General features: G+C 38.4%; 1 protein-coding gene across 2 annotated transcripts in view; it reads right to left on the reverse strand.

Annotated features, from left to right (window-relative positions):
* Positions 1–538: 538 nt before the first annotated feature.
* CYB5B (cytochrome b5 type B) overlaps positions 539–15,935 on the reverse strand; it is a 45,537-nt gene continuing 30,140 nt past the window's right edge. The window contains exons 4-5 of one of the 2 annotated variants that reach the window (XM_017850803.1): positions 6,214–6,242; positions 539–2,611 (exon numbers count right to left, since the gene is read on the reverse strand). In XM_017850803.1, coding sequence (XP_017706292.1) covers positions 2,521–2,611; positions 6,214–6,242 — 120 coding nt within the window. In that variant the 3' untranslated portion in view covers positions 539–2,520. The remainder of the gene's footprint in view (positions 2,612–6,213; positions 6,243–15,935) is intronic. The other variant, XM_017850804.1, reaches the window with a different exon arrangement.

Here is a 15,935-nt window from a genome sequence, read left to right on the forward strand (position 1 = left end):
TGGATGGATCTGGCTAGTGTGCTATATTACTTTATTGTTTAGAACAACCTCCGCAAACTCTCACGCAAGATTTACCTTTCATCTGGCTGTTTTTGTAGGCAACAGAATAATAGTAAATGGACCCCCAAGTGGTTTTCCTAATACAAAGTGACATCACATCAGCAGTAGCTCAGAAGCAGCCCTGGGTACTGCAGGGATTTCATGGGTGGAAGAGACAAAGTCTAATTATCTTTTCCTCTGGCTCTCAGTAAAAAACAAGTCCAGATGTAAACAGGAAAAGAAAACCAATATGAAGTAGAAAAACATACCTTTTGCCCTGGCATTTACCTTAAAAATAACAAAAACACCAATTTTACTTAAGATGGTAGTTCTTTAACACTGCTTATAAGCCAGATGTTTTTCATTCAATTTTGGACATTGCCAACACACTTTTACAACTGATTCAAGTTATCTTCAGGCTTGGCTTTAGATTGAATGCTCCCTTTCAAGCTCCTCAATACTCCTCTGTTCTTTACTTTTACCCCAATGTACTCCAATAATCACATAATTTATTTATGACAGGCAATCATATACCAATCCTTCCTTGCCTTTAAATAGAGAAGCATCAAGTCATACCACTTTTGTTAAATAATAACCAAGGTTTTTTATCAATATTGTCTTTAAAGTAGCATCTTATAATGCATACGAACATTTTTCTAAAGATAAAAGTTTTACTAAACCCATATCCCTGACAGTAAAACTCAGCCAGAAATCTCCTAAAATTACTCTCAAATATATCCAAGTGTGCAAGTACAAGGTTAATATTATTTTGATGAATTCTGTACTCATTCAACTACTAAATCACAGGATACAAGACCTGGATTGAACTTTTTCTTAAATAGTTTGCATGGGCAGTCCCTGGTTTGCTGGGCAGTTTCCTGTCTCATCAAATCCCTGGCAAGCTGGGAGGGAGGAAGGAGATGCTGAGCAGCCTCTATGGTCCTTCTTGAACCAAGCTGCTCCCTGCCGGATATGACAATGGCTCAGAAGCAGACTAGCAATTCTCAAAGGACAGGGAGAAAAATCACCAGAGTTGCTGGCAGAAAACAGCCAGTGTTCTATTTATTTCCTCAGGTGCTTCCATGGGGAAAAAAATAAAAGTCTAATATGCCAGAGAAATCATCACTGAACCAATAAGACACAGTAACATAATTCTAGTAACCTACTTCTCAATGAACACACATCAGAGAAAAAAACTGCCAGTATTTTATTCTCATGGAAAAACAGAACAAACCCACAAGTTGGAGTCATGGAGGTAAAATACAGAAGAAATGGAAAACGGGCTCTTGTCATGAACTCTCACTTTCAAATACCATTTTATATGGAAGTTACTTTACTCGGGGGCAAACAGAAGGCCATGCTGGAGTCTCTTACTTTTGGAAAATGGAGAATCAAAAATTTGCTAATCAACAAACAAAATAGGAGGGAAAATCCTTGGTAAAGCTCTACAGACGTAATTATACATTTATATTTTACCAATAAAAGATAGCTAGGGTAGAAAAAACAGATGGTTAGAAACTGGTGCCAAACCAAAGTGAAAGCTTCGGTGTTTTTTCTAAACCCCTATCCTGAAGCAGTGGTTTTCAGTATTTTTCTGAAGAAAGATAACTCTGAATTCACCAGGGTTCTATCACCCCAATTCATCCCTCCCTCTCCGGCCCCAAGACATAAAAGGGCCATGTAGTTTTTTTTGTCCAGCACCACTTGGGAAGGGACTGGGCTCAGGGGGTGGGAAGAGCTACCTGCTGCCCTAGCTTGAAAGGAAGGAGGAGGTGGCCACACCATTCCTTGTAGCTTTATCATGCACATAAAAGGAACAAAAATCATTTGGCAGTTTTAAGTTTAATAGGTGCATACCTTTACTTCAGGAATTAAACCCCTTATGATAAATAACAGAATTAAATCAGATTTTTTTAAAAAAACAGATAAGGGTCTCGCTATATTGCCCAGGCTGGTCTCGAACTCTTGGCCTCAAGCAATCTTCCCACCTTGGCCTCCCAAAGTGCTAGGATTACAGGCCTGAGCCACTGCACCTAGCCCTAAATCAGAATTTTTTTTTTTTAATTTACTTAAAAGAAAAATGAAAAAATAAAAGTTTCAACACTAGACTGCCGCCCTGTTAAGAATGTCTAATGTGCAATCAAAGTATTGGAAAGCAGGCATTTTTACGAAAGAGCAATGTCACTATAACTTATGAACAGGAAGTTTTGAAATATAAGGGTACTCATGGAAACCAGTGAAGAGAGGAAACACCGGCAATCATTGGACACAGAACAGTGAGCAGGTACTTGGGGAGTAAGGCTCTGAGAGATGGAGGACGCTGGTCCCAGATCTGAGGTGGATGCCTGGCCAATCGTCTCGACTCCAAGGGGGAAGAATGCAACTGGCAGGATTCGAGGAGAGGGCACTTCTGCAGCCCCCAAGCAAGTCTCTAGTTTTCACCCCAAAATGGATGCACTTTCCAACTTCAGCAAGGCCTCCTCAGGAGGATTTGCTTTCCGATGTGTAGTAGCGGTACAGGAAACCTAAGAGAACAGCGCCTATGATGGGTAAAATCCAGTATGACCAGCAACTAGGAGGAGGGGGAGAAAGCAATAAAATTGTTAATATTTTAAGACAAATGTTCACTATCTTTCAGCTTTCACATGTTTTTATATGGGCAAGGAGTTTTTACTTTGGGAAATTTAACTGCTTTTATCACAAAGTAGTTGGGGAAAAAATATTTGGATTAGAGTGACAATATTACAAAGTAATTTTTTAAAAGGTTAAAAACAACCAATAGTATGATATCAAATAAGATGCCTTTACATGCCTTTATATGTGTTTCTACAAAGTCATATAGTGGTTATTTCTGAGTTAGGGATTATGGATACTCTCACATTGTCTTCTTTGTGCTTTTGCTTTTCACGTATTCTGCAATTAACATTTTTAAACAGGAAAAAACACCATTATGTAAGTGACATTTCATATATGTATTTTAAAAAAATCCATCCCAATATAAATTCGGAAGTAATCATATATAATATAACTACCAGAAATATCCTATCTGCTTCATATGTATTTTAAAGATTTAATCCTTACAACACCCTATGAAATAGGGTTATTATTCTCATCTCATACAAGAGAAACACGTAAGCTTTGCACCCCAAATCCCAAAGTTAGTAAGGGAGTTGGACAGTGTGATTCCAAACCCATCCTCTTAATCCCTAGTTAAGTTTGGACACTAATAAGGATACACATACACAAAAAGTATATACAGTTCTAATAGGGTAAATGGCAGCTTCAAAAGTACTGCAAGAGACTTTCCTTAGGAGCTTCAGAACAGTCATCATTCTCCTTAACATAATAATTCTTTAATAGAACTTATTAGCACACTAGTTTTAAAGTATAATTCTTCCATGATCCAAATGACCCGGCTGCCCCTCTACTTAAGACATATGAGTCTTGGTATTAAAAGGTTTTGAAGTCAATAAAACGAGCTGAAGTTCATAAGAAAAATGATTCTTTGCCTAAACATGCCTAGCACTCTGTATGCTTACGTATGGCAAACAGCTACGCTGGACTAGTTTGGAATGTCAGCCAGGTAGCTTTGTTTAAAATACCAAGCAATATGGCATGTATAACAGCAATATGCACTGGGAACTCTGAAGTAATCTCCTGATAAGAGTAATGAATTCAGACTCCTTTAAGAGCAATCACAAAAGCCTAAAGAATCCAAAAGTAGGATCCTTGAGAAAACACTGAAGAAGAAAATTTGTCTTTTTTTTTTTTTGAGATAGAGTCTCGCTCTATCGCCCAGGCTGGAGTGCAACGGCGCGATCTCGGCTCACTGCAAGCTCCGCCTCCCGGGTTCACGCCATTCTCCTGCCTCAGCCAGTGGATCCGCCCGCCTAGGCCTCCCAAAGTGCTGGAATTACAGGCATGAGCCACCGTGCCCGGCCAGAAAATTTCTTTAGTACAAAAGACTGAGAATGGCTGACATCAATACTCACATAATCTTTCCTAATACTTAACTGCGACTGAGAAGAGACCCAGACGAAACACATTTATACTGCATCACAGGAGATTCAGGTTCAACAATAACTTCCTGTCGTAAGACAGACTTTTCTTCTTGGAGATTCATCCAGATTACTACATGTTTGTGATTCATTTATTTTTATTGTTTTGTAGTATTCCATTGTATGAATATACCACAGTTTATTAGGGTTGTTTCTGATGTTTGAATATCTCGAATAATGCTGCTGTGAATATTCTTGTACATATTTCTGGGTGTACTTGTGCACACATTTCTATCAAGTATATCATTAGAAATGGAATTGTTGGGTCAAAAGTTAATTCATCCTGTCAAATTTACTAGATAATGCCAACCTGCTTTCCAAAATGATTATATTCATTTACATTACCCTAGGAGTGTTTTTAAGAGTTGGGGATAAACTTTCCAACCAATTCTTATTTGCAAAATTTTAATTTTTACCGATCTGGTTAGGTATGAAATATACCTATGATTTTAATTCACATATCACTAATGATGAATGAGATTAAACCTCATTTCCATATGTTTACATTTGTGGTTTCCTTTTCTGTAAAGTGTTTAACTCTTTTTCTCATATTATTTTTTTTTTTGTTTTTGAGATGGAGTCTTGCTCATCGCCCAGGCTGGAGTGCGGTGGCGCGATCTCGGCTCACTGCAAGCTCCGCCTCCCGGGTTCACGCCATTCTCCTGCCTCAGCCTCCCGAGTAGCTGGGACTACAGGCGCCCGCCACCACCCCGGCTAATTTTTTGCATTTTTAGCAGAGATGGGGTTTCACCATGTTAGCCAGGATGGTCTCGATCTCCTGACCTCGTGATCCACCCGCCTTGGCCTCCCAAAGCACTGGGATTACAGGCGTGAGCTACCGTGCCCAGCCCTTTTTCTCATATTCTACTGAGGTTTTAAAAAACTGATTTGTAGGGATTCTTTATATCTTCTGCCTGATAATTCTTAATCAGTTTTATGTTTAGCATAAGTCTAAGTTTTATAGCATAAGCATAAGGTTTTTTTTGAAGATGGAGTTTCGTTCTTGTTGCCCAGGCTGGAGTGCAAGGGCACGATCTTGGCTCACTGCAACCTCCGCCTCCCAGGTTCAAGCGATTCTCCTGCCTCGGCCTCCCAAATAGCTGGGACTATAGGCACGCACCACCATGCCCAGCTAATCTTGTATTTTTAGTAGAGATGGGGTTTCACCATGTTGTCCAGGCTGGTCTCGAACTCCTGACCTCATGATCCACCCGCCTCAGCCTCCCAAAGTGCTAGGGTTACAGGCGTAAGCCACTGCACCCCGCCCTGCATAAGCATAAGTTTTATCTTTAAAATCTGCAATTCTGTGGCTTGTATTTTCAAAATTTTATGCAGCATTTTGTTGACCCTAAGCCCTCAATATTAAGGAAACTAAATTTACTAATAGTTCGTACTTTTTTATACTGTGTCCATTACCTCAAATAATAGATCTGATATTTTATGGGAAAAAAAAGACATATTTTCTTTCTCTGAAATACTTCGAGATATCCAAAAGATAGAATGGCTAGCTCTATATAATCTCCACAAATATATTGTACAGGCCAAGGATTCCACAGTCATTTTAGATACAGGCACTTAAGGGAAGGCAATTTATAACTTTCAGAGCTAATACTAATGAATTACTAATATTAATGCCAAGGAATATATTCTAAGTAAACCTGAGAAAATCCAAATTCCTAAATATGACTGTAGTGTTTTTTTCTTCTGTAAAATGTAATAATGGCACCTATCTTACAGAGTGGTTGTGAGAAGTAAATGAGATTAAGTTTTAAGTAGAATAGTGTAGCTAGTTTGAACTGCACAGCCTGAAGGCTGAACCACTAGTAGCTACCTGTCCATGCATACTGGCCTCTTACTGAGTGTGATTCCAATTTGTGTCACAATAAGATTAAAAAATTACTCAAGGCATGAACTTTTTAGATTATTCAAAACGGCTAAAACTGTAAAAGCTAATTTTGCTAATGTCAAGGAACAACTGAATTTGCAGTGATTTGGGCCAAAAAAGAATTAGTTGTCAAGCTGCACTCGTAAATTATGTTACATACATATACTTACAGAAGAGTCTCTTGCCAGACATTACCTTGAACATAAGGAAATCTGTTAAGGGGATACTAACCTTTTGCATGTATCATGTTTTGAAGGGTCCTGAAAATGACACATATTCAAAAATAACAAAAAGAAACAAGATTAACATAGCACATATACATTTTCTTGAATAGCTACATAAACCCTGTAACTGATACCAGAACTTCACTTTTCATGCATTTTGGTGTTTATAAATATATAAGCAATGGATGTACTGGGAATTTTATTTCTGAAAACATACTGGCACTTTGCTAGGTTCCTTCCTACTGAAGAATCACTAATGAAAGCATAGAAATGACCTAAACTTTTTTAGATGTTAAAAAATGTTAATGATACAAACTATATTGAAATGGACTACTTTGTGGTCATGATGATGTGCCTGGTTCAGCTGGGCTTGCCACTGGCAGTAGCTAACATCATACTTTCTAAAAACCGTTTTTTTTTTTTTTTGAGACGGAGTCTCGCTCTGTCGCCCAGGCTGGAGTGCTGTGGCCGGATCTCAGCTCACTGCAACCTCCGCCTCCCGGGTTCACGCCGTTCTCCCGCCTCAGCCTCCCGGGTAGCTGGGACTACAGGCGCCGCCACCTCGCCCGGCTAGTTTTTTGTAGTTTTAGTAGAGACGGGGTTTCACTGTGTTAGCCAGGATGGTCTCGATCTCCTGACCTCGTGATCCGCCCGTCTCGGCCTCCCAAAGTGCTGGGATTACAGGCTTGAGCCACCGCGCCCGGCCCTAAAACCTTTTAAAGCCCAAAAGCTCTTCTAACACGTAGATCAACTGTGAAATCCTCTAGATCATACAGATGATTGCTTTGTAGATCACAAAAATATACTGGTTCACTCTTTGAAATCATAATAATTATGAAGGGAGACCTTAGAATTGATTTCACAATGAAAAGAGAAAAAATGGAGTCAAAGGAAAGAAAATGACAAAATAACCTTAAAAAACAAATCTTAGCAATAAAAGGTACTGAAGTATTGATATCTGCTACAACCTTCAGAGCATTATACTAAGTGAAAGAAAGCAGACACAAAAGACTACATATTATATAAATCTGCTTTATAAAATGTTCAGAATAGGACAATCAATAGAGGTAGAAGTAGATTAGTGGTTGCCTTGGGCTGGCATGAGGAGGACGAGTTGTAGGGAAATGGAAAATGACTGCTAATGAGTGTGGGGTTCCTTCTTGGAGTGAGGAAATTGTTCTCAAATAGACTGCACAGCTTTATAAATACACTGAAAACCATTGACTTGTACATTTTAAATAGGTGAACTGTATGGTATGTGAATTGTATCACAATAAGGCTGTTATTAAAATTTTTTTACTCAATTTAAGTATCAAATGAGGTACTGATTCCATTAATCAGCTGTATAGTACAAAAGGCCTGCTAACTTACTGCCAGAGGACAATAAGACTTTTAGCATAGGTTACTGCTGCCCAAAATACCATCTTTGCAAAATGTAGAAGTATTTCACGGTATGAACATGGAATATTAGCTCTGCTTAACCACCGCTTTCAATAATCTCCAAGAATTTCCAGAAACCAATCACATTGGCCCCGATACACTTTAGAGCAGTCCATGAAATGAGTTTTAATTTCACATATATCCAAAACACTGCCATGCAAATGAATACATGCCCCAAACCTGAAAGAAATTAGCCTGTAGACAAGAAAAATGTCAAATGAAAGGTTTTAAAGAAACCATACTAACATACTACTATACTTCTTTAAGACTTTAATGATTATTGTTATCTGGGACATTTCAGCTAGTCTAGTAAGGACCTGATTAATTAAAATGAGTTACAGGTCAGTCTTTGAAAAATACAACAAATGTTACTATCTACTTTACAGATTCAGAAGGTGGGAGTGGTAGCGATGGTAGTATGTGCATCAAGTTAATTTATAATGTTGCCTTTTAAAATAAATATTCTACTACAGTAGCTGAGAAATAATTGAATTCCATCAAGAAAATGTTCATGGTCTTTTATGCTTTAGCTACATAAATACCAATGATTTATAGACAAAAAATGTAGTTACTATTTTTAAAAGGGATAATTTGAAAGGCTTATATGAGAGCATCACAGCATAATATATGTATTATGATGCTTAATCTATAATTACAGTAAAAATCATATACTTCATATAAACAGATTCTCTAGATTTCAAAGCTTTTAGCCTTTTACAATCAAAAGCCCTGGATGTCTGTTAAGTAGGGTGAGCTTTAGAAAAAGGTAATAAGCAACTGAAGAAAGAGAACAGAGACAGCCAAAACTGTACTATGGTGAAATGTAAGAATTTCTAAACAATAAATAATTTAAAACATATGGTGTTCTTTGAACTAAGTACTGCAAAATAGGCCTGTTTTAAGATCAATCCATCCCTGGGGCCAAAAAAAAAAAAAAAAAAAAGACCAAGTTGTTTAACTCATTAAAGGAAAGAGAAGAGAAAGAGGCATACACTCCCTCTAGGATACTGACAGCCAAGTAGATGCAAACCATAGTAACCCCACTTTTAATCAAATACATAATAATCAAAGAGATGTTGAAGGCACAGCTCTTAGCAGCCAAGACTCTCAGCCAAATTTGGAAATAAGCCAAATTGGTTATTTTAAACTGAAATGAAAAAAGTTCTATTAACACATAACCTCCCTTCCCTAGGCACAGCTCCCCCCAATCTTCATTTCCACAGTTAAGCACTGGGCTAAATCTAATGGATGCTTAAGGGAAATTCTTACAGTTTATAGTTGACTTTAATCTATCCCTTCAGGTATTGAGGCATATCTGCCTGGTTATGTCCACGCTCTCAACCTTTGGCATGGAAAGTAATAACTGCAATACTATGACTTTAGTTACAAGAGCGAATCAAATCCACAGTTCTTCCAGCATAACCCCTACTAAGCAATTAATATGCATGCTTCTTTTTCTTCAAAAAGCTTAGAATACACTGGCAAACAACAAAATTGCTGTGAGTTTTGGTATTATAGGTTCTAAAAAAAAACTGCTGTTAAGTTTACTCTGACTTTAGCTCAAAACTCATGGAAATTAACTGTTTAAATAAAACTGGTTCCTCAAGTTCAAGGTTCATGAAGGCTTTACTTCCCCACTAAAACAAATAAGTAAGGGCTAGGCACTTTGGTTCACACCTATAATCCCAACACTTTGGGAAGGCTGAGGCAGGAGGATCGCCTGAGCCCAGGAGTTCAAGCTTGTAGCAAGCTAGGATTGTGCCACTGTACTCCAGCCTGGGGGACAGAGCAAAACCCTGTCTCAAAAATAAATAAATAAGTATATTTATATACATATAAACACTAAAGACAGACTTTTTAGGGAAAAAGGAAATATTTTGTAATACCTTAATAGAATTTTTATAAAGCTGCTCATAACTAAAATTATATCTAATATCTTCAAGCCCAATGTTATAAATCAGTTTCCTAATTTGTAAAATGAAAGGCTCAAATAAATGTGAATTCTAAAGTCATATTCAATTACCTCAACACAATTTTCTAAGCCAAGGACATTGTGGCGAAACCTATAGGAGCAGACTTCTAAAGGGTAGAGAGAAGAAAACACCATTCTCTCACATCTAGGAAGACTGAAGAAGCACTACCATAGGTAGATTTTTCTCTCTTCCACCAGCTACATGAAGGAGTGATTTCCCAGATACTCATCTGAGAGTATCGCGTCAGTGCACCATAAGCATTGACCCAATTTGTTAAGATTAAGAGAATGACAAAGAGGCCGGGCATGGTGGCTTACACCTGTAATCCCAGCACTTTGGGAGGCCAATGTGGGCGGATCATGAGGTCAGGAGATTGAGATTGTCCTGGCCAACATAGTGAAACCCCCGTCTACCAAAAATACAAAAATTAGCTGGGTGTGGCAGCGCATGCCTGTAATCCCAGCTACCTGGGAGGCTGAGGCAGGAGAATTGCTTGAACCCAGGAGGCAGAGGTTGCAGCAAGCCGAAATACGGCTACTGCACTCCAGCCTGGTGACAGAGTGAGATTCCACTCAAAAAAAAAAAAAAGAGAGAGAATGACAAAGAAATGTCACAACTGGCAACCACATGGAAAGGATGTGGGGGTCAATGGGGGTGGATTTCATGATGAACTTTGTTTATGAGAAAACATGAGAGAAGAGCACACACTTAACGAATGGAGTATACTTTGTCATCAGGACATAAATGTAGGAAAGAATGAACCAGAATCATGATTATGATGCATTAAGACAGACAGGGCAGCCGAACACAGTGGCTCATGCCTGTAATCCCAGCACTTGGGGAGGTCGAGACAGGCGGATCACGAGGTCAGGAGATCGAGACCATCCTGGCTAACACGGTGAAACCCCATCTCTACTAAAAATACAAAAAAATTAGCTGGACGTGGTGGCATGCACCTGCAGTCCCAGCTACTTGGGAGGCCGAGGCAGGAGAATAGCTTGAACCCGAGAGGCAGAGGTTGCAGTGAGCCAAGATCACGCCACTGCACTCCAGCCTGGGCAACAGAGCGACACTCCGTCTCAAAAACAAAAAACAAAAAACAAAAAAACAACAACAGGGCATTATACTTTCAACCTATACAGCTTACATTTAGGCTTTCAAAAGCTTAAAAGGAAAATATGAAGTATATATAAAGACCTTATGTTTTAATTCCTACATTGCTATTCCAAGAGGATTCTAAGTAGTTAAAATTGGAAAAAGCAGATTTTAAGCCACAGGACACCTTTGGCAAATTTAATGGGTATTTAGGTGGCCTGGTAGAGACTATGTAGCTTTGAATTTGGAACACTTTGGTACCTCTGTAGCCAGTAACTTATGAAAAACAAGTTGGGAACTTCTGGCTTCAAATTCTAAACTGGAAAGGATTTTCCCCCCATAATACCATGGACTTTACAGCATGAGCTACCACTATATAAATTTTAACATTAGGTTCATTTTACCACCTAAAATGTTTGAGTATTGAAGGTATATGATTTCAGCATTTTATAGTCCCAACTATGACACAGTCACGTGGTATGGATCTTGCGGACAGCCTTCTCATCAAGCTCAAATATACTAAAATATACAAGTCAACAAGAACCATTTCTTTCTGGATATGAATATAATTTCACAATTACTGCCTTGCAAAGCATGTAATCCTAGAGTCGAACGGTTATATTAAAAAATTTCCCTGTAGATATGGCAAAATTCAAAGATGGAAAAACAGCTCCTAAAACAAATTGCTATAAACTCTCTTAAGAACTCATTGTGATAAAATATGTAACACCTCACTCGAAAAAAAGAAAAAACTAACACATTCACAGGATGATCTCTATTGGGACTTAAGAAGTGAAAAATTTAACATTGGAGGACTGATTTGAAAAGAATGTTTCGGCCGGGCGCGGTGGCTCAAGCCTGTAATCCCAGCACTTTGGGAGGCCAAGGCGGGTGGATCACGAGGTCAGGAGATCAAGACCATCCTGGCTAACATGGTGAAACCCCATCTCTACTAAAAATACAAAAAACTAGCCGGGCGTGGTGGCGGGCGCCTGTAGTCCCAGCTACTCGGAGGCTGAGGCGGGAGAATGGCGTGAACCCGGGAGGCGGAGCTTGCAGTGAGCCGAGATCGCGCCACTGCACTCCAGCCTGGGCGACAGAGCGAGACTCCATCTAAAAAAAAAAAAAAAAAAGAAAAGAAAAGAATGTTTCCTTGCCCTTCTGATCCCTTGTTTTGCAAAACTATACATCATTTCTAAGTAGAGCTTTACCAATAGAAGACATTAGTCCTTGAGAACCCTAAGCAAAGGGTATTTTGTCTTTTAAGAGTAATTTTGTCATCACATTCAACGCTTTCTTTCAAAAGATTATGTTACAAAGTGTAAGTGTTATAAAAAACAGGAAATAAGCCAAGCGCAGTAGCTGGTGGCTCAGGCCTGTAATCCCAGCACTTTGGGAGGCCAAGGCAGGCGGATCACCTGAGGTCAGGAGTTCGAGACCAGCCTGGCCAACATGGTGAAACCCCGTCTCTACTAAAATACAAAAATTAGCCAGGCATGGTGGTGGGCGCCTGTAATCCCAGGTACTCAGAAGGCTGAGGCAGGGGGAGAATCGCTTGAACCCAGGAGGCAGAAGTTGCAGAGCTGAGATCGCGCCACTGCACTTCAACCTGGGTGAGAGAGCAACACTCCGTTTCCCCCACCAAAAACAAAACAAAACAAAACAACACACAGGAAATCAGGAAATAACCAGACAAAATTCTTTGGTAAATAGCAATCACTGCTTTTCTAAAGGGCATCAGGATCTCATTACAAACTTTAATAAATTAGGTAGTAGGCATGGTAGGGATAGTAAATAATTCTTAAAAATAAAAATTTTAATTTAATCAACTAACTATATTTCATAATTATAAACAATATATTCTTTTTAGTTTCTCTCCCATAAAAGAGGTAAACTGTATGTTACATAATACATTATATAACAGAAAACTGTATGTATAATAAAATTCAGTAGCATCTGGGAGAAAAAAATATAACTTTAAATGCAATTAATAGACTGCTTCTAACATGTAAAATTTACCAGATTCCAAAAGTTAAGCTTCTTAAGTTAAAAATGAAGTTTAAAAAACACATTAAGCCTCTATGGAGACAATTTTATTTGTTNATTCTTTTTAGTTTCTCTCCCATAAAAGAGGTAAACTGTATGTTACATAATACATTATATAACAGAAAACTGTATGTATAATAAAATTCAGTAGCATCTGGGAGAAAAAAATATAACTTTAAATGCAATTAATAGACTGCTTCTAACATGTAAAATTTACCAGATTCCAAAAGTTAAGCTTCTTAAGTTAAAAATGAAGTTTAAAAAACACATTAAGCCTCTATGGAGACAATTTTATTTGTTTTAAAAAACAGATCAAATCTTTTGAAAGCAAATGTCATCACATCAACACTTTCATCTATGGAATACTAAATATCTACTTAAAAAATGAGAAAGATCTTTTTTTTTTTTTTTGAGACAGAGTCTCGCTCTCTCGCCAGGCTGGAGTATAGTGGCGCGATCTCTGCTCACTGCAAGCTCCACCTCCCAGGTTCACGCCATTCTCCTGCCTCAGCCTCCCGAGTAGCTGGGACTACAGGTGATCGCCACCACGCCCAGCTAATTTTTTGTATTCTTGGTAGAGACGGGGTTTCACCATGTTAGCCAGGATGGTCTCGATCTCCTGACCTCGTGATCTGCCCGCCTCAGCCTCCCAAAGTGCTGGGATTGAAGGCGTGAGCCACCGCGCTTGGTCAACCTTTTTTATAGTATACTGTTTTGAACTATTTAAATGTTTTTTTACCATGTACATTTTATACTACTCATTCAAAAAAAATATAATGGGGAACTGGTCAATTTACTAGACCTATTTGACTACAAGATTTGACTAGTAAAGCAGTTGAACTACTATCTAGATAATATCTGTTGAATAAATGAATGCAATGGTGCCTACTTTTTTAGTCAGGTTAGGATTTGCATGCACTTTATCTCTTGAACTGATGGCAGATTAAGTGATAAAACAGCTAACCAAGAAGTAAACACATCATCAAAAGAGAGAATTCACAGACCACGAATATTTATAGTTTACTTGCTAAAGAGCAGGCAAGCGGACAGGCAAACTGGCACAGAGAGCACTAAGTCTGTTTCTAAGGTGAGTTTCCATAACCAAAAACAGACCAGAAAAATGTTAAGTCAAATATAAGTAGAAGATTGACGGCTCTCAGCATGAGGGTTAATCCAGCAAGGAAGAGATTCACAAAGACAAATGGTTTTTAATTCTAGTTAGTTATTTTGATTGAAGCAGGTAAAACAAAATCTGTTGCTAGATCTTTAAGTTTTAAGTCTTTAGGTTTTTAGTATAATAATTCTGGGCCTTCAACTCAGGTACTATCCATTTAACAATAAAACAATGGTGACCACTAATTATTTACCTGTGTTATAAGAGTAATATGAAAGGTGTTTTCTAAAAGAATTAGGGAATGGTTACTGACTTATACACTGGAATAGCAACATTTTTAGTGTTTCTTGGGGGGCAGTAGGGAAGGTGTGGTTCAGACAGGAAGTAGATATGGGGTTGTGGAGGTGGGAGAGGAGACGAGTAGAAATAGAGGAAAGGAGAAGAACGAAAATGGAAATGAAAAGTCCCTCCCATAGGCTGAAGATACCTTTAATTCGACTTTTAAAAATCACTTCTTCATAAAGATTCAGAAACCCTGAACCAAGAGAAATGAAGGTAACCAATGAAATGAACTCCACTTCCATTTCTTAATGGTGAATGGTTAAACCAGAGATAAAATATGAAGAAAAGAGACAGCTACATCCTAGACACCAAGTGCCTATTTAAACCTCCGTAAGAAATAAATGTGAGAGATCAAGAATTTCTTCCTGGAACTGAAGTCAGGTTGGAATATTCGCTCTACAAAAACCTATGTAGGTGGTCTTGAAAATGTTCCAAAAGGCCTTTCTTGCCTGATCTGCCTAAAGTAGAGCAGAGTGACTAGAGACACAACAGCCAGACTCTTTACTTAATGAAGACATGGCCCTTGAGTACAGTGACATGAGGAAAACCGGATTGAAAACACTGCCTTTAGTCACTGTTTAACCCAGATAGGGGCTAAACTACATTTGGAGACTTCTAAATTATTACAGAACTTGGTGAGTTTAAATGCTTTTTCTATATTTCTTACAAAAAAATCTAAGGTTCAATAGTTCTTTTGTTTTTTTTTTTGTTTTGTTTTGCTTTTTTTGAGATGGGGTCATGCTGTGTGACCCAGATGGAAGTGCAGTGGTGTTACCATGGCATACTGCAGCCTCAAATTCCTGGGCTCAAGCTATCCTCCAGCCTCAGCCTCCCCAGTAGCTGGGACTGGAGGCACACATTACCATGTGCAGCTAATTTTATGATTTTTTAAAAATAGAGACAGGGTCTCACCATGTTGCCCAGGCTGGTCTCCAACTGCTGGGCTCAAGTGATCCTTCCATCTCAGCCTCCCAAAATGTAGAGATTACAGGAGTGAGCCACTGCAACTGGATGGCTCAATAGTTTTAATTCAGCTGAGAAATTTCTAATTCTTTGGCCTATAGAAGGCAGACAGTGCTTATCACCGAAGAGAATTAAATTTTCCTAAGTTTTCAAATGAAAAGACGGGCATATCATTCAGCAAAAAGTTTGGGCTTAGATACCTACTTATCACCTAGATTACTTAAATTGCAAATTCCTAAACCCCATCTCCAGAGATTCCAAATCAGTAGAATGGAAGCCCAAGAAATAAACATTTCCTATATATTTTCATGTACATGCCAAGGGATTCCAATTGAGGTGATACAAGAACAGAATTTGGGGAACATTGTTCTACATTCCTAAGAATGGTCCTAACTATACTACCAAGAAAGAAAAACTGCAACAAGAAGCAATTTGTAGACTTCTAGACATTGTAATTGCAAACATATTTTTTCTATTGTTTTAATATAAAAGATGCTCTCATAGTTGCTGTGCAGAAATGTGTTATGGCTCCTATATCCCTTGAATCAGATGTTGACCTCCGAGACTGGTATTTTCTGGACATGTTCGATATACATATCAAGGCCATGCGTAGTTCAAATTTTACCATAATAACACAAGTTATTAAGAATAAGCAACAACAAAAAATGATGGCTGCTTACCTCCAGGGAAGGGGAACCTTTAAGACACTGAGAGCTGGAGATAGGAGGAAACTTTTTACAGAATACTATTTTGAAC

Source organism: Rhinopithecus bieti, unplaced genomic scaffold (genome assembly GCF_001698545.2).
Source record: "Rhinopithecus bieti isolate Rb0 unplaced genomic scaffold, ASM169854v2 scaffold_32081, whole genome shotgun sequence".
Classification (NCBI taxonomy): Eukaryota; Metazoa; Chordata; class Mammalia; order Primates; family Cercopithecidae; genus Rhinopithecus; species Rhinopithecus bieti.